Source organism: Meles meles, unplaced genomic scaffold (genome assembly GCF_922984935.1).
Source record: "Meles meles unplaced genomic scaffold, mMelMel3.1 paternal haplotype, whole genome shotgun sequence".
NCBI classification, from domain to species: Eukaryota; Metazoa; Chordata; class Mammalia; order Carnivora; family Mustelidae; genus Meles; species Meles meles.
This window is the reverse complement of record NW_025721582.1, coordinates 1,290,899-1,313,470: the sequence shown is the minus strand read 5'-3', so window position 1 is coordinate 1,313,470 and position 22,572 is coordinate 1,290,899. Positions and strand designations below refer to the sequence as shown.

General features: G+C 35.9%; 1 protein-coding gene across 1 annotated transcript; it reads right to left on the bottom strand.

The window, feature by feature from the left end:
• Nucleotides 1–6,345: 6,345 nt before the first annotated feature.
• Nucleotides 6,346–7,299, bottom strand: LOC123936512 (olfactory receptor 2T27-like). The gene has a single exon (XM_045996999.1). It carries the CDS (start codon nt 7,297–7,299, stop codon nt 6,346–6,348), a length of 954 nt encoding a protein of 317 aa, XP_045852955.1.
• Between the last annotated feature and the right edge of the window lie 15,273 nt (nt 7,300–22,572).

The following is a 22,572-nucleotide window of genomic DNA, read 5'->3' as shown; positions in this document are numbered from 1 at the left end:
TTTATTTCTCTAGAGAGGAAATAGGAAGTGGTCTTGTTTGGGGATGTGAACAACTTAAGTACTACCATTAAAATAAGAGCAATAATAATGATACTAAATATCATGATAGAATGTTTCTTATGCACTACATGTGGTGATCAGAACATTCCTTATATGACTTCTAATTGTCACAAATTTATTAGACCTAGACCCTCTGCATTATAAATGAAAACACATATATATTTCCAGCCATTTAGGATACTGTTTAAAAACTAATTACTGAAGAATATTTTATAGTTCTCCAATAAATATAAAATTTCCCTAATTAGATGTCCAATTGATTTGAATAGAATCCTACCTTCACTCTGATGTGATTTACTACAGAGTCTCCAATGGGTTTCAACTACATTTTGAACCTCTCAGTCCTGGATTGATCTGCTGTGCCCAAGTTGACTACAGCCAGCAGAGAGTTAATCTAGTTGCTAACTGCCACCTCAGTTTACCCCAGTTTGCCATACAACTAACATTTATTTATTTATTTATTTAAAAAGATTTATTTATTTGAGAGAGACAGAAAAGAAATGAAAGCTAGGGAAAGGGGCAGAAGAAGAAAGATAATATCAAGCAAACTCCACATGAACTGTGGAGCCCAATGAGGGGCTCAATCTCAATACCCCAAGATCATTACCTGAGCCAAAATCAAGAGCTGGACACAACTGACTGAGTCACCCAAGCACTCCAACTTTCATTTTTTTATATGTAAGTGATGAGAATAATTGAAAAGTGCTGATATAACATCTAAGTCTGGCTTTTATTATTATTACCTAATTTGCTAAGGAAAGTAACACAGACTGTGGACATCACAACTTTTCACCTCGTGTTGAACTTTTGAACTTAGTTATCATGTAAAAATACAAGTCCAAATTATTTATATATGGTAGATATTTTGTGACTTCTCAGTATTGTTTTTCATCTTTCTGCCTCATTCTTTTAGCTCTCTTTCTCCTCCTCTTCCACACTTTCAGGCCTTTCCAGTAATATGTCTTGCATAAAGTTAGAGATAAACATTGTTCTATATCCCAAAACAGCAATTCCCAAAGTCTGGATGTTTACATTCCCAGTGTTTGTTTTGAGTTCAAACAATTTTGTTCATTCACACCATTACAAAGTGCTACCTGGCATTTACAGTGAATTCTAGAATAAAACTCTGTTTATTATGATAAGATCTACATTAATATATATTTTTAGAATGTCTTTTCTAAATTTCTGAAGATTTTTGCTCTGTCCTAGTCCCTGAAAGATAAAGACACATATCAGTGTTTTCCTAAATGGAGATTCAGACAAGGAAGAATCAAGTACTAAGACATTCAGAGAACTGGAAAGGAAAATTTCACAGCTAGTAGAATATTGGATCTTAGCAATGACTAAGAAATTATAAAATTCAACCATATCATCTGAGAAATGATTAAATTAAGGGGATCAGAAGAAATGCTAAGGATTCCTGGACTTGGGAGTCTGCAGCTGAAGGTCCACCATTTCCTGTGTGCAGTTTGGCATGGAATTGCATTCTCAGAACTCTTTTTTTTTTCAGCTAAAAAATGTTTTGGCACAACCATCAGCAATGTTACTTCAAGTTCCAGTGTTCCATGATACAATATTTCAACAATATTTTCTTATTTTGTTTTATTCCTTATTGTTTCATGATTTTTACTTCATCTACAATAATCCTATAACTATTGCCAAAGTCAACTTGATATATTTATTTCATAAAAATAACTAAGTGAAGACAATCTTATTCAGAGCATTTCTCCTGAGATTATTGAAGGTACTCTGGAATATCTTTAAAACAAGACTGGGAATCACTAAAATTGAGGTCTGCATTCTTAGGGAAAATATGTTGATGTAAACAGCAAAAGATAAACCAAAAGCAAGTGGAAGAGCCTAACCAGAGCACTCATGAAGGATCTGACACCCAAGACAGAGAAAATGCACAGTCACAGGTTGAGAATCAGGTTTCCTCCCAGAGTAGGGAAAAAATCTCTATAGTTGTCTCTTGCTATAGAACAGTAGATTCTGGAATGTTGGGGGATTTTCATCTATTGCTACATCATAACCAAAGAAGACTACTGAGTGTACTGTAAAAAGAATAGATATAGATTTGCATATGTTTTCTTTTATATAAACCTCTGGCTACAAGTAAGTGCATCTAGCCAAGTCTCTGTATAATAAATACGTTTCCATTACAAATTTCTCTACATTAGCTACATCACTTTCACCTTGAAATCATTGTCAATACACTTTAGAAGCCCACTTTGAAAGACCAAAAAATTTCTTTCTCCCTGGTTATCCTGCTAATCTAAGCTAATTGAAACCCCACCCACCATTATGGAAGTGCAGTATCATCTTAGCAGTGGGTGCTGGAGTATAGTCAAAACAGTAGAAAAAGTAGTAATGGACAAAGGGCAAGAGCAAGAGTGAGAAAAAGAAAAGTGAAAAAAGGCTAGAAGGTAGGGCTTGTGATGGGCACTGGATATTATATGCAACTAATGAACCACTGAACACTACATCAAAACTAATGATGTACTATATGTTGGCTGACTGCACATAAAAAGAAATGCCTCAGAGTTATTTCTAGAAAACCGTATGGAGGTTCCTCAAATAGTTAGAAACAGACCCACCATACAATTAGCAATTGCTCTACTAGGTAGTTACCCAAAGAAAACAAAACTACTAATTAGAAGGGATACATCCACTGAGATGTTTATAGCAGCATTATCTACAACAGCTAAATTATGGAAAGAGCCCAAATGCCTGTTGTCTGATGAATGGATAAAGATGTGGTGTGTATATGGAATATTACTTATCCATAAAAAGAATAAAATCATGTCATTTGCAATGACATGGTTAGAGCTAGAGAGTAGCATGTTAAGCAAAATAACAGAAAAACAAATACCGTATGATTTCACTCACATGTGGAATTAAGAAAAAGGAAATCAGAGAATCATAGGGGAAAAATAGAGAGAGGCAATCCAAAAAACAGACTCTTAATTATAGAGAGCAGATAGTTACTAGAGGGGAGGGAAGTGGGGTGCTGGGTTAAATAGGTGATGGGAATTAAGGAGTGCACTTCTGATGAGCATTAGAGTGTTGTATATAAATGTTAAATCACTTAAATGTACATCTGAAACTAATATTACACTGAATGTTGACTACACAGAATTTAAATAATTTAAGTGGAAATTAAATTATAACTAAGAAAAGAAAAAAAAGGAGGTAGGGCATATTAGTCAGGGATGGAAGAGAGAGGTATATGAATCAGGGAAGAGAAAACGATATAAGAAAGAGGGAGGGGAAAAGGCTTAAATTGGAGCATGGCAGAGCCCTCTAATGACAACTATGCCTTGAATTTGCTCATATTAGTCTAGAAAGGAGAAAGCTGACTGATGCTGAAAGGAACTGTATTGTAGAACATTTGACATTTATTTCATTCCTTCAATTTATATTATTTGCATGTCAACTATATGTCCAAAACCAAACTGAAAAAAAAAAAAAGTGAACATACAGGAGAGATACTCCTTGAAGCATGCAGCCATTTTTGATTCACTGGGTTGAGAAAGTTTGGAGTCAGGTTGGCTGTGTAGCTTCTTCCCAACAAGAAACTGTCTTCATGTTGAGTTTTTGCCTATGTTCTTCAGTTTCTGAGGTTAGGTGAAAATCAATGTGAAGGGAGCTTATGACACTCAGCCCTTCAAGATATCCTAGAGACAATGACTTATTCTATCAGAAGTATGTGTAATGGGCAGTCAGTTTAACAGCAGTCCTTAAAACATTTTCTGTATGTTTTATTAAAGGCCTTACGTTGGAATTAGAAGGCATTGATCATCTCTGTAATCTCATCTCTGCAAGAAAGGATTTTAATTGCAATGTTAAGAGACAAAACTGGAATAGAAGAGGATGAGGGAAGCAGGCTTCACTATTCTTGCTCAATAATAATGAGTAATTATAATAATACTTCGTGGTATATAGCACCTTCCAAAGATAAATTGCTTTGCACCAGTAATCTCATATTCTCATAGAAGTGTTGTTGAGGTAAGAAATAGGTTAGAATATCCTAATTTAATAATTCAGAAATAGGGGTTCAAGAAATTAATTTGTTTATTTTTACATAGTAAACATATCTATAATTAGAATTTTACAAGCGTTACAATGGCAAAGTTCGTCTGTAATGAGAATATAATTTTCCTAATCTATTTTTTTCCCACAGGGATCCACTTATAAATTTCCAAATATAAATAATAAATTAAAAAAATAAATAAATAGGGGCGCCTGGGTGGCTCAGTGGGTTGAGCCGCTGCCTTCGGCTCGGGTCATGATCTCAGGGTCCTGGGATCAAGTCCCGCATCGGGCTCTCTGCTCAGCAGCGAGCCTGCTTCCCTCTCTCTCTCTCTGCCTGCCTCTCTACTTGTGATCTCTCTCTGTCAAATAAATAAATAAAATCTTTAAAAAAAATTAAAAAAATAAATAAATAAATAATATTTCCAAATCAGAAAATGGCCCAAACTGACTATTCCTATTCTAAGTCATTCTCTCCATGACACAGGTGTTAGAAAATAAAGTTCAAAGAGAGTGAAGGACTGGGTTGAGGAATCCTGGGATATCAAAATATAGTGGCAAAACCTAAAAGGTTAACTACAATGTCTGTTTCCAATTTGAGTGTTCTTAATGAAACTTTAGGACAGATACCCACATTTCGGGATAAGAATCAATATCTGGTGGTGGGTGTTAAGGAGGGCACTTATAGCATGGAGCACTGGGTGTTATATGTAAACAATGAATCTTGGAACACTATATCAAAAGCTAATTATGAATTATATGGTGACGAACAACACAGTAAAAAATAAATAAATAAAAGAACTAGTCAACAAAAGTGAAAAAAAAGAAATAATACCACCACCCAAAAAGAAACATTATAGAACTTTCATAGACACAAGATAGAAAAATGTGTCTATGAAAGTTCTATAAAGTTTCTTTTTCAGAGTAGAAAACCATCGGATTTTTGGAAACATGTCAACTCCCAGTGGACCTGCCTATGCACGTTTAAACCATCCTAATACAAATTTTTAAAATGAGATTTTATATAATCACAACTTGTTCTTTGTGTTGCAAATATTTTCTTCACAGATAATGAAATATAAGATTAGTAAACCTTAAGATATGAAAGCAGGAAGTTGGAAAGGCAGAGAACCTGAAATAGAATGAGTTTTGTCAAGTAAGGAAAATAAAGGGAAAGTGGAGATTCAAATAATTTTTGCTACCTCAGAAGAATACTGGCTAATATACAATTACTAAAATAATTAAACAAATCAGGCTAAATTAAAATAATATATGAGAATACAAAAATTGAGTAACAATGTAAGTTGAATAAGTATGTTAATTTCCAAAAGAATAAATCAACCTTTAGCTGTTAAAAGAATCCCATTCTTTTGCATAAGAATTGTTAAAAATAAAATATTAGGCCTAATATTTCTCTCTCTTACAGTGAGAGAGATGTTATTTCAAATTGCCCTAGTTGTTCCTTTTAAATGATATCATTAAGAGTTTGAGGTAAGAAGGGATAGAAAATGTAGGAGCAATCCATGCTTACCAATACCTCAAAACCACAATTTTTTAACATCTAATTCATCATTCTGGGTTGATTTTAATAAAACTTTAAGGGGATAAAAATAAAGTTGGTGGCCTCCTCCCAAATTTGATTTGTGTCATTATGCTTTTGAACCATTTTGATGAGATTCAGTTGAGAAAATTAATTACATAGAGTCAAACCATTTTTTCAACAGATAATAATGCCAATTTGGGCTTGATTGAATTAAATATGTAACAGTAAAAACATCATTGGTAGAGATTAAAATAACATTTGAAGTACAATCAAGACAATAATTGGACAGTTGATTTCTTTGAAGTGGTCTATTTGTTACATGTCTCAAAGAGGAACTGTGGTGGAAAAAGAAGAATAGCTGAAAAGTCAGAGGAATAGCTGAAGATAAGCATTTACTTTGCCACAACTGACCTTTGCAAGAAAACATGTTTCCAAAGGCATGCATGCTTTGTGGAAATCAGATAGGTTACTAGTGAAAACCCAACTTTATTCCCACTCCACCTCAACCCATTCACTGTTCAGAACCCTTATACTTCTCAAAAATGAGCAAGTTCTCAAAATCCCACAGTCTGCTTTCCAAATCCCAAGAATACCCCACCTTTGCTTCCTGGCATGTGAATGACTTGTTATGTTTCCAATAAGCAAATCCAAAGGTAATGATAAAGTTTTGTATTCTTTCCTTCAAATCTCAAGAAGCAAATGCAATTTCTTTAAAAGGTGGATACACTTACTGAGGACAAACACCTGCCCAGAGATTTCTTCAGAGCTCCGGTAACATCTATGTTCCTGAGGCTATAGATGAGTGGTTTGAGCAAGGGAGTGAGGATGGTATAGAAGGCAGACACACCTTTGTCCTTCTCAGGGGTATGGTATGAATGAGGCAGCACATAGGTGTATATGGCGGCACAATAGAAGAGGCTGACCACCACCATGTGTGAAGAGCAAGTGGTCACTGCCTTTCGCCTTCCCTCTGCTTCACTCATCCTATAAACAGTAATGAGAATCCTTGTATAAGAGGCTGAGATGACAGAGAAAGGGATGAGGAGCATCATGATGCAGCAGACATGCATGGCTGTCTCACAGGTTGATGTGTCAGTACAGGAGAGCTTCAGAAGGGCAGGGACCTCACAGAAGACGTGGTTGATTTCTCGAGAGGCACAGAAAGGGAACTGCATTGTCACTGGAGTGAGCAGGAAGCCATCTATGGACCCTCCCAGCCAGGCTGCCACCACAATCAACAAGCAGACCTTTCGGCTCATGAGGACAGGATAGTGCAAGGGGCTGCAGATGGCTACATAACGGTCATAGGACATTAGTCCTAGGAGGAAAAACTCAGCCCCTGCCAAGGTCAAGTAAAGGAAGTTCTGGGCAGTGCATCCTGCAAAGGATATGGCCCTCTGGCCCATCATCTGGTCAACCAGCATCTTTGGCACAATGGTAGAAATGTACAAGATATCCATGAGGGAGAGCTGGCTGAGCAAGTAGTACATGGGGATGTGAAGGCGAGAGTCCATGTGGATGAGAATGATCATGATGGTGTTGCTGGCTATGGAGATGACAAAGACCAAAAGGATGAGGGCAAAGAGAAGCCAGGGAAAGCGGGTGTTGCTGAATAAGCCCCGGAGAACAAAGTCAGCATACATGGAATAATTGCCCCACTCCATAGCTCTGTAGGTTACACTAAAGACATGGGTATGAGAGGGGAAGTTGGGCACAGAAGATAAATAGTTGGTTTGTTTAAAACATTCTCATGCAGCCATGGACAAAATCAAGACAAATCAGTCACATCTCACCATGTAATTTCCCTCTTTATTCAGTGTTTCCTGGGGCTATAGGTTGCTTTGAGAAATTAGTCTTTACATTTGGGTCCTAAGGAAGACCCACCTCATTCATGAATCTCAAAAATATCAAATTACTGGAAGAACATCCTTAGAAGAATTTTGTATGCCACACCATACAATCACTCACTGAAGGATGACATACTTGTTTTGCTATTACTCTTAAAATCAGAGGTAATGGTGAAAAAAAATTATGTCATTTGCTCAAGAATATTTAATTATTCATTCATTTTTCTTTTGTTTATTTAAGAAAAAGTGCTTTTGTCTTTATTTATTTTTGCTAAAACAATCTTACAGTGTGGAAAATACACATAAAAGAGAAAAATTAAAGCTTGTCTGATTTAATAGGGATAGAGCAAGGGGTAAAGAAGAAACAAAGTTCCCACTTTATATTTCTCTCCCTACATTAGGATCTAATTAGTTTTGAAAACCATTGATAAAAAGATGACATTTTGCCTTTGAAAGAGTTACCAATTTTATTTATACGGCTCTTTTTAAAAATTCTAATTCCAACATAATGAACATACAGTGTTATATTACTTTCAGGTGTACAATGTATTAATTCAACAATTCCATCTATCACCTGGTACTTGTCACAAGTGCACTCCTTAATCCATCTCCTCTATTTAACCCATCCCTCACCAACCTCCCCTTTGGTAACTATCAGTTTGTTCTCTATAATTAATAATCTGTTTCTAGGTTTGTCTCCCCTTCTCCTTTCTTTTTTCCATTGCTTTCTTTTTATCTTTGCTCATTTTTTTCTTTAAATTCCACATATGAGTGAAATGATACTGTATTAGTCTTTCTCTGAATGAGTTATTATACTCTGTAGCCCCATCCATGTCATTGCAATTGACAAGATTTCATTCTTTTTTAATGGCTGAATACTATTCCATTGTGTGTTCCTTCATTTATGGATAGATACTTGGACTGTTTCCATAATTTGGCTATTGTAAATGATGTTGCCATAAACACTATACTACTCTTGACACATTTATACATTGTTAATGTAGGGTGCTTAGCTGATATGTAGTAGGGTTTGGATATTTACAAATAATAATTCTATGTTGAATTTTTAAAAAATGCTCTGAGAATCAATCTAAGAATTATTAGAAAAAAGATAATCAAGATGAAAATGTTTAGGGTCAAGTGATATTCATTGTCCTTCTTTTAGCAGAAAACTACTGATTAATATCCCACAACTCATTAACAAGATTAGTGAGATGGTAGCAATAATTACTGAATAAACTTTTTAATAGAAAAAGGAAGGAAAAAATCCTGTAACTGTTTTCAATAATACTAGAGATCATTGTTTCTCAAAGAGGGACTTTTCTGTTCAAGCCTGAAGTTTAATTTGTGTGTATAGCTATTTCAGTTAAATAATAGTTTACTACAGTTATGAACAGGTAGGCTGTTTGGACAATTTCTGTTTGTGGCCTACAGATCTTCCCTGTCCAGTATAGTAGTCACAAGCTGCATGAGACTTTTCAGGACCTGAAACATAGGTGTTCTGAATGGAGATGTTCTAAGAGCACAAATTACATTAAGAATTTCAGGCTCATATTTTAAAAAAATGAGGTGCAGTGTATCTCACTAATAATTTTTACTGGTTATGTACTGAAATGACAATACTTTGGATATATTCAGTTAAATAGCATAGACTAAAATTTAATTTCACTTGTTTCTTTTTACATTTTTGATGTACACATCAAAGCACAAACAGGGGCTCCCTGACTGAACAGGGTCCCCAGGGACCCTGGGATCATGACCTGAGCCAAAGACAGACACCTAATGACTGAGCCACCCAGGCACCCCATCTTGACTAAACTTTTCTTAATGAGGCCAACATTATATCCTTACAGATTTTTGCTTTCTTATACTTGAGATATTTCTAGCTTTACATCAAGGCTTTCACCAACTGTTTCCTAATGTGAGTCCTTGTTCTGTTTCTGTCTTTATTTTTGTTCCCACTGTATTAAAACACTTGGGGGGAATTAAAAACAAATATTTGAAGGCAATCCAGAAGATGGAGAGAGAAGGAAATGCCCAGTCAGCCCTACCCATCAGAAGTTCAATAAGAGCAAGCTCCTTAGAGGGCTCTGCTCATTATTGTACTATAAATTCAGAGGTTGTTAGATGGCTAATAGAGACCAAAAACAGTGACTAGTATTGGTCCAAGGGGAATATTAAAGCCCAAGAGATATCAATGGGCCCCAAAATCTCCCTTTTAGGGCACAGGTATCCCCCGCCCTGACCATGAGTATTCCTGGTGCTGAAACCCACTAACAAGACCCTAGAGAAATCCCAGAATTACACACAAAGGGAAAGGGTGATTTCAGGAACTCTGTGACTGTTTAGATCTTAAAAGCATCTTACTCTCACCCTGTCAGTGTTGACTCATGACCTGAATTTTAAAAATTATAAAGCAATAAAACAACATTAAAGAATACTGAGAAAATAAGAAAATGGAAAGGAGTTAGCTGAGATACTCCATGTCCCTAGATAATAACTATGTATATATTTATGCATTTTTCATCTTATATACTTACACTTATACTTTCATCTTATATACTTACTTATATATTTACACATAAAAGTGTAAATTTTCTATGTAAATGTGCAGTATTTACACAGAATATCATCATGATTGAATGGTGTAACATGCACTTACTTTTTCATTAATTGGTTGACATCCACATTACATCAAGTTTGCTTACAGTGTATAATATTATGGTTAATTTTATGGAAGACACCATGGAATATGGCTTATAAGGCTTTTGAAGTCCATCATCACATTGATACACAAAGTTGGTTACCAGTGGTGCTAAAAGAACAACAATAGAACACCCTTGAGACATAGTTCTCTAACATTTGTTTTAATGGGACTTTCTTTGAATAGTAAGAAATACGAAAAAAATGAATATAATTTTGGAATTTCATTTTCATGGCTCTTGCCCTTTTCTATTTTGGGGATTTTTCACAAAGTAACATTTTTCTTTATAGGATAAGGACACTGTTTCATATATAATAACAGCAATGATTTGCCTAAAGTATTACCAGCAATTATTACTTTATTTTATTTTTAGGTCAACATGTTTAAACTATTATGCAGTTAAAACATTTATTTTGTAACTTTGAACTCTGAGATTGGTTTGGAAATTATTGCTCATACATGTTTGTGATTAATGTATAACTATTTTAATCCAGCTATCATAATTTTGAAATATGTCATAATTTAATAGATATAAATATATTTTGCCTTTTGTTGAAAACTTTTGGACTATGTTTTCTATTTATTCAAATAAATTCAAAGGTGAATAAAAGATAGGGATGACCTCACTGAGGTCCACTACTTCTTTCTGTTGATACAGACAGAACACATCAACATTAGTGAAATATAATTTCACACATTGCATATGGAAATGTTTGTATGAAAACTGGATACTGAAAAACAGGGTCTTATGTTAGTCCTGAGCAAAACTGTAATAGCAATGACAATCACATTATTGAATCTTACACTATGCTTTCCATATCTATTCTACACAAGAATAGCAGATCCAATAAAGGGTAGCTAGATTCTTTTTTCCTTTTTCTCATTATTTTTTTATTTTGTTGCTCTGCTGTGACATGCTGCTCTGTATCAAAGTGTGGCACAATGCTTACTCACCACCTAATTCAGTTGTTTGAGAGTGCTAAAAGGATAAGATAGACAGGACATAGGATAACTGGCATAAATGGGAAGTGACCTGGATAAACAGGGAGAAAAGATGACCCTTACTACATATATATATATATATATATATATAATATATATATATACACACACACATACATATATATGCATATTCCATATGTATGACATATATATGACCCTTACTACATATATATATATATATGTATATATATATATATACACACACACATACACACATACATATATATGCATATTCCATATGTATGACATATATATATGTCACATACATATATATATATATATATATATATCATTTAATCCTTTGTTTAATCAATTCCATTATGTTTCATCCCCAGCAGTCTTTTCTTATAAAGCCTCACTTCCAATATTGGAATAAAAGCTTTTTCTAAATAAGTGATGGAGATTAAGGGGTACACTTGTTATGATGAATATTGGAGACTATATATAAGTCTTGAATCACTAAATTGTACATCTGAAACTAATATTACACTAATATTAAGTAACTGGTATTTAAATAAAAACTAAAAAAAGTAATTAGAACAGTTGGAAAATATTTATTCAGATGGGTAAAAAATATATTGACAAAATCAGAGGTCCAAATCTTCATTCTCAAAACAGACCAAAGGCTAAAGTAAGAATGTGGTGGAACAGTTTCTCTGAGCAGGATATGTAGGGTCTCCCTAGCAAAATCATCTTTTTTTTTCCATTTTATTTATTTTTTCAGCGTAACAGTATTCATTCTTTTTGCACAACACCCAGTGCTCCATGCAAAACGTGCCCTCCCCATTACCCATCACCTGTTCCCCCAACCTCCCACCATTGACCCTTCAAAACCCTCAGGATGCCCCAACCTCCCACCCCTGACCCTTCAAAACCCTCAGGTTGTTTTTCAGAGTCCATAGTCTCTTATGGTTCGCCTCCCCTCTCCAATGTCCATAGCCCGCTCCCCCTCTCCCAATCCCAACTCCCCCCAGCAACCCCCAGTTTGTTTTGTGAGATTACCTCCCAATCCCGTCTTGTTTCATTTATTCTTCTCCTATCCCCCAACCCCCCATGTTGCTTCTCCATGTCCTCATATCAGGGAGATCATATGATAGTTGTCTTTCTCCGATTGACTTATTTCACTAAGCATGATAAGCTCTAGTTCCATCCACGTCGTTGCAAATGGCAAGATTTCATTTCTTTTGATGGCTGCATAGTATTCCATTGTGTATATATACCACATCTTCTTTATCCATTCATCTGTTGATGGACATCTAGGTTCTTTCCATAGTCTGGCTATTGTAGACATTGCTGCTATAAACATTCGGGTACACGTGCCCCTTTGGATCACTATGTATGCATCTTTAGGGTAAATAACCAGTAGTGCAATTGCTGGGTCATAGGGTAGTTCTATTTTCAACATTTTGAGGAACCTCCATGCTGTTTTCCAGAGTGGTTGCACCAGCTTGCATTCCCACCAACAGTGGAGGAGGGTTCCCCTTTCTCCACATCCTCTCCAGCATCTGTCATTTCCTGACTTGTTAATTTTAGCCATTCTGACTGGTGTGAGGTGATATCTCATTGTGGTTTTGATTTGTATTTCCCTGATGCCGAGTGACGTGGAGCACTTTTTCATGTGTCTGTTGGCCACCTGGATGTCTTCTTTGCAGAAATGTCTGTTCATGTCCTCTGCCCATTTCTTGATTGGATTGTTTGTTCTTTGGGGGTTGAGTTTGCTAAGTTCCTTATAGATTTTGAATACTAGCCCTTTATCTGATATGTCGTTTGCAAATATCTTCTCCCATTCTGTCAGTTGTCTTTTGGTTCTGTTAACTGTTTCCTTTGCTGTGCAAAAGCTTTTGATCTTGATGAAATCCCAATAGTTCATTTTTGCCCTTGCTTCCCTTGCCTTTGCCATTGTTCCTAGGAAGATGTTGCTACGGCTGAGGTCAAAGAGGTTGCTGCCTGCATTCTCCTCAAGGATTTTGATGGATTCCTTTCTCACATTGAGGTCCTTCATCCATTTGGAGTCTATTTTCGTGTGTGGTGTAAGGAAGTGGTCCAATTTCATTTTTCTGCATGTGGCTGTCCAGTTTTCCCAGCACCATTTATTGAAGAGGCTGTCTTTTTTCCATTGGACATTCTTTCCTGCTTTGTCGAAGATGAGTTGACCATAGAGTTGAGGGTCGATTTCTGGGCTCTCTATTCTGTTCCACTGATCGATGTGTCTGTTTTTGTGCCAGTACCATGCTGTCTTGATGATGACAGCTTTGTAATAGACCTTGAAGTCCGGAATTGTGATGCCACCAACTTTGGCTTTGTTCTTCAATATTCCTTTGGCTATTCGAGGTCTTTTCTGGTTCCATATAAATTTTAGGATTATTTTTTTCCATTTCTTTGAAAAAAATGGATGGTCTTTTGATAGGGATTGCATTAAATGTGTAGATTGCTTTAGGTAGCATAGACATTTTCACAATATTTATTCTTCCAATCCAGGAGCATGGAACATTTTTCCATTTTTTGGTGTCTTCCTCAATTTCTTTCATGAGTACTTTATAATTTTCTGTGTATAGATTCTTAGTCTCTTTGGTTAGGTTTATTCCTAGGTATCTTATAGTTTTGGGTACAATTTTAAATGGGATTGACTCCTTAATTTCTCTTTCTTCAGTCTTGTTGTTGGTGTACAGAAATGCAACTGATTTCTGTGCATTGATTTTATATCCTGACACTTTACTGAATTCCTGTACAAGTTCTAGCAGTTTTGGAGTGGAGTCTTTTGGGTTTTCCACATATAGTATCATATCATCGGCAAAGAGTGATAGTTTGACTTCTTCTTTACCAATTTGGATGCCTTTAATTTCTTTTTGTTGTCTGATTGCTGAGGCTAGGACTTCTAGTACTATGTTGAATAGCAGTGGTGATAATGGACATCCCTGCCGTGTTCCTGACCTTAACGGAAAAGCTTTCAGTTTTTCTCCATTGAGAATGATATTTGCGGTGGGTTTTTCATAGATGGCTTTGATAATATTGAGGTATGTGCCCTCTATCCCCACACTTTGAAGAGTTTTGATCAGGAAGGGATGCTGTACTTTGTCAAATGCTTTTTCAGCATCTATGGAGAGTATCATATGGTTCTTGTTCTTTCTTTTATTAATGTGTTCTATCACATTGATTGATTTGCGGATGTTGAACCAACTCTGCAGCCCTGGAATAAATCCCACTTGATCGTGGTGAATAATCCTTTTAATGTACTGTTGAATCCTATTGGCTAGTATTTTGGCGAGAATTTTTGCGTCTGTGTTCATGAAGGATATTGGTCTGTAGTTCTCTTTTTTGGTGGGATCCTTGTCTGGTTTTGGGATCAAGGTGATGCTGGCCTCATAAAATGAGTTTGGAAGTTTTCCTTCCATTTCTATTTTTTGGAACAGTTTCAGGAGAATAGGAATGAGTTCTTCTTTAAATGTTTGGTAGAATTCCCCTGGGAAGCCGTCTGGCCCTGGGCTTTTGTTTGTTTGGAGATTTTTGATGACTGTTTCAATCTCCTTACTGGTTATGGGCCTGTTCAGGTTTTCTATTTCTTCCTGGTTCAGTTGTGGTAGTTTATATGTCTCTAGGAATGCATCCATTTCTTCCAGATTGTCCAATTTGTTGGCGTAGAGTTGCTCATAGTATGTTCTTATAATTGTCTGTATTTCTTTGGTGTTAGTTGTGATCTCTCCTCTTTCATTCATGATTTTATTGATTTGGGTCCTTTCTCTTTTCTTTTTGATGAGTCTGGCCAGGGGTTTATCAATCTTATTGATTCTTTCAAAGAACCAGCTCCTAGTTTCATTGATTTTTTCTATTGTTTTTTTGGTTTCTATTTCATTGATTTCTGCTCTGATCTTTATGATTTCTCTTCTCCTGCTGGGTTTAGGGTTTCTTTCTTGTTATTTCTCCAGCTCCTTTACACGTAGGGTTAGGTTGTGTACTTGGGACCTTTCTTGTTTCTTGAGAAAGGCTTGTACCGCTATATATTTTCCTCTCAGGACTGCCTTTGCTGTGTCCCACAGATTTTGAACTGTTGTGTTTTCATTATCATTTGTTTCCATGAATTTTTTCCATTCTTCTTTAATTTCCTGGTTAACCCATTCATTCTTTAGAAGGATGCTGTTTAGTCTCCATGTATTTGGGTTCTTTCCAGCTTTCCTCTTGTGATTGAGTTCTAGCTTTAGAGCATTGTGGTCTGAAAATATGCAGGGAATGATCCTAATCTTTTGATACCGGTTGAGACCTGATTTGTGACCCAGGATGTGATCTATTCTGGAGAAGGTTCCATGTGCACTAGAGAAGAATGTGTATTCTGTTGCTTTGGGATGATATGTTCTGAATATATCTGTGATGTCCATCTGGTCCAGTGTGTCATTGAAGGCCTTTATTTCCTTGTTGATCTTTTGCTTGGATGATCTGTCCATTTCAGTGAGGGGAGTGTTAAAATTCCCTAATATTATTGTATTATTATTGATGTGTTTCTTTGATTTTGTTATTAATTGGTTGATATAGTTGGCTGCTCCCACGTTAGGGGCATAGATATTGAAAATTGTTAGATCTTCTTGTTGGACAGACCCTTTGAGTAGGATATAGTGTCCTTCCTCATCTCTTATTATAGTCTTTGGCTTAAAATCGAATTGATCTGATATAAGGATTGCCACCCCAGCTTTCTTCTGATGCCCATTAGCATGGTAAATTGTTTTCCACCCCCTCACTTTCAATCTGGAGGTGTCTTCACGTCTAAAATGAGTTTCTTGTAGGCAACATACTGATGGGTTTTGTTTTTTTATCCATTCTGATATCCTGTGTCTTTTGATTGGGGCATTTAGCCCATTAACATTCAGGGTAACTATTGAGAGATATGAATTTAGTGCCATTATTAGCCTGTAAGGTGACTGTTACTGTATATTGTCTCTGTACCTTTCTGATCTACTACTTTTAGGCTCTCTCTTGGCTTAGAGGACCCCTTTCAATATTTCCTGGAGAGCTGGTTTGGTGTTTGCAAATTCTTTCAGTTTTTGTTTGTCCTGGAAGCTTTTGATCTCTCCTTCTATTTTCAATGATAGCCTAGCTGGATAGAGTATTCTTGGCTGCATGTTTTTCTCGTTGAGTGCTCTGAATATATCATGCCAGCTCTTTCTGGCCTGCCAGGTCTCTGTGGATAAGTCTGCCGCCAATCTAATATTTTTACCATTGTATGTTACAGACTTCTTTTCTCGGGCTGCTTTCAGGATTTTTCTCTTTGTCACTAAGACTTGTCAATTTTACTATTAGGTGACGGGGTGTGGACCTATTCTTGTTGACTTTGAGGGGGGTTCTCTGCATCTCCTGGATTTTGATGCTTGTTCCCTTTGCCATATTAGGGAAATTCTCTCCAATGATTCTCTCCAATAGACCTTCTGCTCCCCTCTCTGTTTCTTCTTCTTCTGGAATCCCAATTATTCTAATGTTGTTTCGTCTTATGGTGTCACTTATCTCTCGAATTCTCCCCTCATGGTCCAGTAGCTGTTTGTCCCTCTTTTGCTCGGCTTCCTTATTCTCTGTCATTTGGTCTTCTATATCACTAATTCTTTCTTCTGCCTCATTTATCCTAGCAGTGAGAGCCTCCATTTTTGATTGCACCTCATTAATAGCTTTTTTGATTTCAACTTGGTTAGATTTTAGTTCTTTAATTTCTCCAGAAAGGGCTTTAATATCTCCAGAGAGGGTTTCTCTAATATCTTCCATGCCTTTTTCGAGCCCGGCTAGAATGTTCAGAATCGTCATTCTGAACTCTTGATCTGACATATTACCAATGTCTGTGTTGATTAGGTCCCTAGCCTTCAGTACTGTCTCTTGTTCTTTTGTTTGTGGTGATTTTTTCCGCCTTGTCATTTTGTCCAGATAAGAGGGTATGAAGGAGCAAATAAACTACTAAAAGGGTGGCAAAGTCCCCGAAAAAATGCGCTGTAACCAAATCAGAAGAGACCCCAAATTGTGGGGGTGAGAAAGGGGATAAAAACTGGTTCTGAAAAAAAAAAAAAAGAAAAAAGAAAAAAAATTAAAAAATAAAACAAATAAAAAAATATAAAAAAGAAAGAAAAAATATATATATTTAGATGAACTAGTCAAAAAACGTTAAAAAAGAAAAGGGTAAAAGTTTTAAAAATTTTAGCAGAAGAAGAAAAAAGAAAAAAGCAAAAAAATTGAAAAAAGAAAAAAAAATTGAAAAAAGAAAAAAAAATTGAAGTTGTCGCAAGACTAAAGAATCATGGGGAGAATGCCATGAGTTCCGTGCTTTGCTTTCTCCTCCTCTGGAATTGCTCTGCTGTCTTAGGAATTGAATCTGCTTTCTCCTTGATAGATGAATTTCGTCCTGGCTGGATATTTTGTTGATCTTCTGGGGGAGGGGCCTGTTGTAGTGACTCTCAAGTGTCTTTGCCCGATGTGGGATTGCACCGCCCTTACTGGCGGCCGGACTAAGTAATCGGCTCGGGTTCGCTTTTGGGAGCTTCTGTTCCCTGAACGCTTTCCGTAGAGTTCTGGAGGACGGGAATGAAAACGGCGGCCTCCCAGTCTCCGGCCCAGAGGAGCCGAGAGCCTGGGGCCCCACTCCTCAGTGCGCCCCCAGAGGACAGCACCTAATCACTCCCGTATCCCCAGCCTCTAGCCGCGCTCCGAGCTCACCCAGCCCGCGACCAGTTCAAGGTAACCCCGAGCTGAGTGTTCAGTCCTCGGCTCTGTCTCTGCAGCCGGCTTCTCCGTTCTAATACCTGCGACCTCTCCGACACCGACACCCCCAATCCTTCTGTGACCCTGCGGGGTCTGGGGCCACGCTGGCCCCGCGTGGACTTCACCCCGGTTTAGCCTCTGGAGCAATGTTCCTCAGTGGAACAGACTTTTAAAAGTCCTGATTTTGTGCTCCGTTGCTCCGCCGCTTGCCGGGAGCCGACCCCTCCCCCCGCGGTCTATCTTCCCGTCGTTTTAGATTCACTTCTCCGCCAGTCCTACCTTTCAGAAAGTGGTTGATTTTCTGTTTCTAGATTTGCTGTTCTTCTCTTCGCTCTCCCGTTGGATTTGTAGGTGTTTGCAATGTTTAGATAAGCTATCGAGCTGATCTCCTGTTACCTGATGTCATCTCAGCCTGCTACTTCTCCGCCATCTTAACTCCTCCCTCCGCTAAATCATCTTTAAAGAAATAGATTAATTACCTGAGGAGAAGAAATACTATAAACAAATTGGATAAATTCCTGCCCCTAAATACACTTTAAAATCATATAAATGAATATACCTTTTTAATAGCAAAATCTTTGTTGAATATTTACATTGAAATAAATCCATAAAGAAATTTTCTGGTCAGAAAAATCACCAACATTCTGATACATACAATAGAAAATTGAATTTATCATATCAATTAAGAAAATAAATGAAATCAGAGGTTATAAAAGTTATGTAAATAACACTGATCCATAATATCCATAATTAGAATGCTGAGGATTAATATTCCTTAATATACATCTGGTTTGAACTAGTGCTCAAAATCTAAGTCAGAATCAAATATTTCAAACATCTCACAATTGATTGACAAGAAATTCCTCAAAGTTACTTACCTGACACAGTAGCTTCCCCTAAATAAGATGGTTTACATTGAAGGTCAAATATCTACTGTCTAGAGAAAAATCTTACAGAACTGAAAAACACAAATGGAATTCCTCATCATTTTATTTTCTGTTAATGTGGGTAACTAAGAGGTATGAATCAAATCTTTCAAACTGAGAATTTGGAAAGGAAAGGAAAGCAAATAGGACAGAAAAATAGCAGAAACAATGAAGTGAAGTCAGAGAGTGGTTATAGATTCAAAGAATGAAATAGTTCCGTGGCTTGAGCATGGAATTACATTTTGTTGACATAAAGATAAGGGTCATTCTCTAACCAGTGTGAGAGGCTTTAAAACAGGAAAGAAAACGCAAATAGATTGAGGATCTAGAGATGGATAAGCCTGAGTCCTTAAATGATTAATAAATATGGGCAAGAAGAATTGGCACTAGCTGCATTATGTAGGCTCCTAAAAACAAAGAGATCATGGAGCTTAAATAAGCGAGCTTGAACCATCAGTGTAGACCAATGCTTTGATTTGGAAGAATAATTGATATTAGAGTAACAGTCCCTGTGGCACGTTGTCCCTAGCCTACAATTATACAGCTAATATAGATGTGATAATCTCATTCATCTTTTTAAAAATTCTTGAAAATTTAATCTTTCAATTTACAAAGAATTACAATAATTAAACTGTCCCCATATAAATCAGGTTGTGAGACACTACACTAAAATTAATTATTATGACCATTATCTCACTTTTTTCATGGAATTATTTTGGAAGTTTCTTTCCCTTTTATCATTTCCAGTCCTTATGTTTCTCTCTCTTCAAGGGTTTAGAAAAAAACCCTCCTAGGGAAGTATTTTAGTATATATTTTTGTGCACACTTTTACTAAAGTATCCACTTAATGTGTAATGATTTTGCATTTTTTTAAAGTTCTAATGAGTTGAAAGGATTTGTAACAAAACGTTCATCATTTGAAAGTGTGAAATATATATTGTGAGAACACTGGGTTTTATATGCAACTGATGAATCATTGAACACTATATCAAAACTAATGATGTACTATTTGTTGGCTAACGGAACATAATAAAAAATGAAAAAATAAAAATACATTGAAACAATGAAAATGAATTAAAAAGTGAAATATTTGAGTTATCTGAAGAACAATAAATGAATTTTTCATCTATTTCCAAATATTTTGACAAGTGCTCACTCTAAGGGGAAAAACAATCCTGGGTCATAGGGCTTTGTGGTGCTGCTATCTCCTTCTTGTCTCTTTTCATACGACTCATATTTCCTTCTCCCTGATGTGTGCATAAATGAGGGTTGACTTTCAATTTTTCTGATCCTAAGGTTTATGTAACTTGAGGAATTTTTCTTAAGAAAAAGTTTACAAAATCACTGTTACATAACTAGATACATATAAACATTTTCTTCAGATAAGAAAAGCAATCCCTTCTGATTCCACATTTAAAATGCAGATAAATATCCAAAAGTAATCCAGAAAAACACTAACTTAATCTTGTTATCATTTAACTTCTTAACACACCACTATCACTGTTTTTTCCAAAAATTTGAGCTTCATATTCTGTAATTGAACTTTATAAGACAAAATCATTTTCTATAGAAAAAAATAGAAAAAATAATATAATTCTTCTAGTATGTCCATGTGAGGATTTAAAAATATATATAATATATATAATTTTGATACTTTAGAAAAGTTTCTCTCAGTGTCTCCTCCTTTTAAATATTAAGGTTCAAGATTAATAACTTTTATTCAATTAATTTGTACATGACATGGTTTAGCCTGAGCTTCCCAGAAAAATGTTATCTTAGAAAATAAATACTGAATTGCAATTATTTTCCTGGAAATGTGATCCAGGAAACCAAACAGAAGACCAGGAAGGAGTGTAGGTTAAAACAGGAAAAAAAGTGTCTTTGGCAAGATAATATGTTGTGATTTCAGCCACCAGGGCTGTATGGAAGTTCCTTACAAGGACCCTGGAGAAATCACGTCAGATGTATTTTAGTACTTTGCTTCAAAAGGAAGAAAGGGAATAGCATCCATTAGGTTCCGTATGATGTTTCCCTTCAGGCTATGCCCACCCAAACTGAGAAAATCTACCCTAGTAGCTCCTTCTTGATAAAGAGCAGGAAAGGACATCTGGTAAAGATGAGGCCCCATCTAGTGCACTTGCTTGAAGGTAGATGACTAAGAAGAAAACTGTTGCTGCAGCAATGATAAGAGAAGAAACAGGTTTGGTCTTTAGAAATTTCAGTGGTATGTGGTATGTAAGATGTGTTTCATGTGCACACTGTAAAATTTTAGGGTATTTTAATTCCTCTTGTACAGTGACCTGTCTTAAATACTTTCAGAACTGATAACATTATGAGTTTTATCTTATGTACTTACATATCAGTATTTTGTGTCAGATAGATAAATAGAGATACTTTTTTCCTCAAAAATGTATTGCTGATATATTGTTGTGTATATATGTGTATATATAGTCATATGTGTATATATATATAAAGTTATATCAGTATTTTTATTGTCACCCAATGAATTCATATCAATATATGATATCCAATCACTTCTCTAAATGAATTATAAAACTTATTTGTTATTTTCACTAAAATGTCTTTTCCAATTATGACATGTTATAAATATATATTATTATTATTTTTCTAATATCAAAATATTTTATATGGATACTTAGTAACTCATAATAATTACTTTTGATTAATAATCCATGAGTTTGTGCTTAAATGCTTTTTATGTTATTAAATAATTTAAAACATTTTCATTATGATAATTGTGTTGTGTAATCATCACAACCATCAATGTTAAGAACTTTTTTACCAACCAAAATAAAATTTCTTTTTTTAAAAGATTTTATTTATTTATTTGACATACAGAGATCACAAGTAGGCAGAGAGAGAGGAGGAAGCAGGCTCCCCGCCGGGCAGAGAGCCTAATGCGGGGCTCGACCCCAGGGCCCTGGGATCATGACCTGAGCCAAAGGCGGAGGCTTTAACCGACTGAGCCACCCAGGTGCCCTGCAAATAAAATTTCTATATCCATTAAGCAGTAATTCATCATTCCCTTGCTCCAAGACTCTGTTAATGTCCAGTCTAATTTCTGTGCCTGTAAATATGCCTATTCTAGGTACTCATAAGAATTGAATCATGGCATATTTTTTATGCTTCCATTGCTTAGCATAATGTTTTCGATTTTCATCCATGTTGTGCCTTATATCAGAAATGGATTCATTTAAAGCTGAATAATGCCACATTGTTTTATAGGTTACATTAAAAAGAATCTATTCATCTGCTGATGGACATTTGGGTTATTTCCACCTTTAGTTACTGTTAATAATGCTGCTCTGAACATTGGTTAAGAGTATCTGAGTCCTTCCTTTCATTTTTTAAAATGTATACCTAGAAATGGAATTGCTGGATCACCGATTAATTCTATGTTTAACTTTTCGAAGAAGAGGCAAGATATTCTCAAAAGTAGCTGGAGCTCTATAAATCAAAACCACAATGATATACCACCTCACACCAGTCAAAATGGATGAAATCAACAACTCAGAGAACAACAGATGTTGGAGAGGATGCAGAGAAAGGGGAACCCTCTTACACTTCTGGTGGGAATGCAAGCTGGTACAGCCACTCTGGAAAAGATTATGGAGGTTCCTTAAAAAGTTAAAAATAGAATAATGCTACAACCCAGAAATTGCCCTATGTATTTACCCAAAGCATACAGACATAGTGATTCAAAAGGGCACATTC

Excerpts from the sequence above, each read along its gene's own strand:
- LOC123936512 (XM_045996999.1), bottom strand. The coding sequence starts at position 7,299 with ATGGAGTGGGGCAATTATTCCATGTATGCTGACTTTGTTCTCCGGGGC.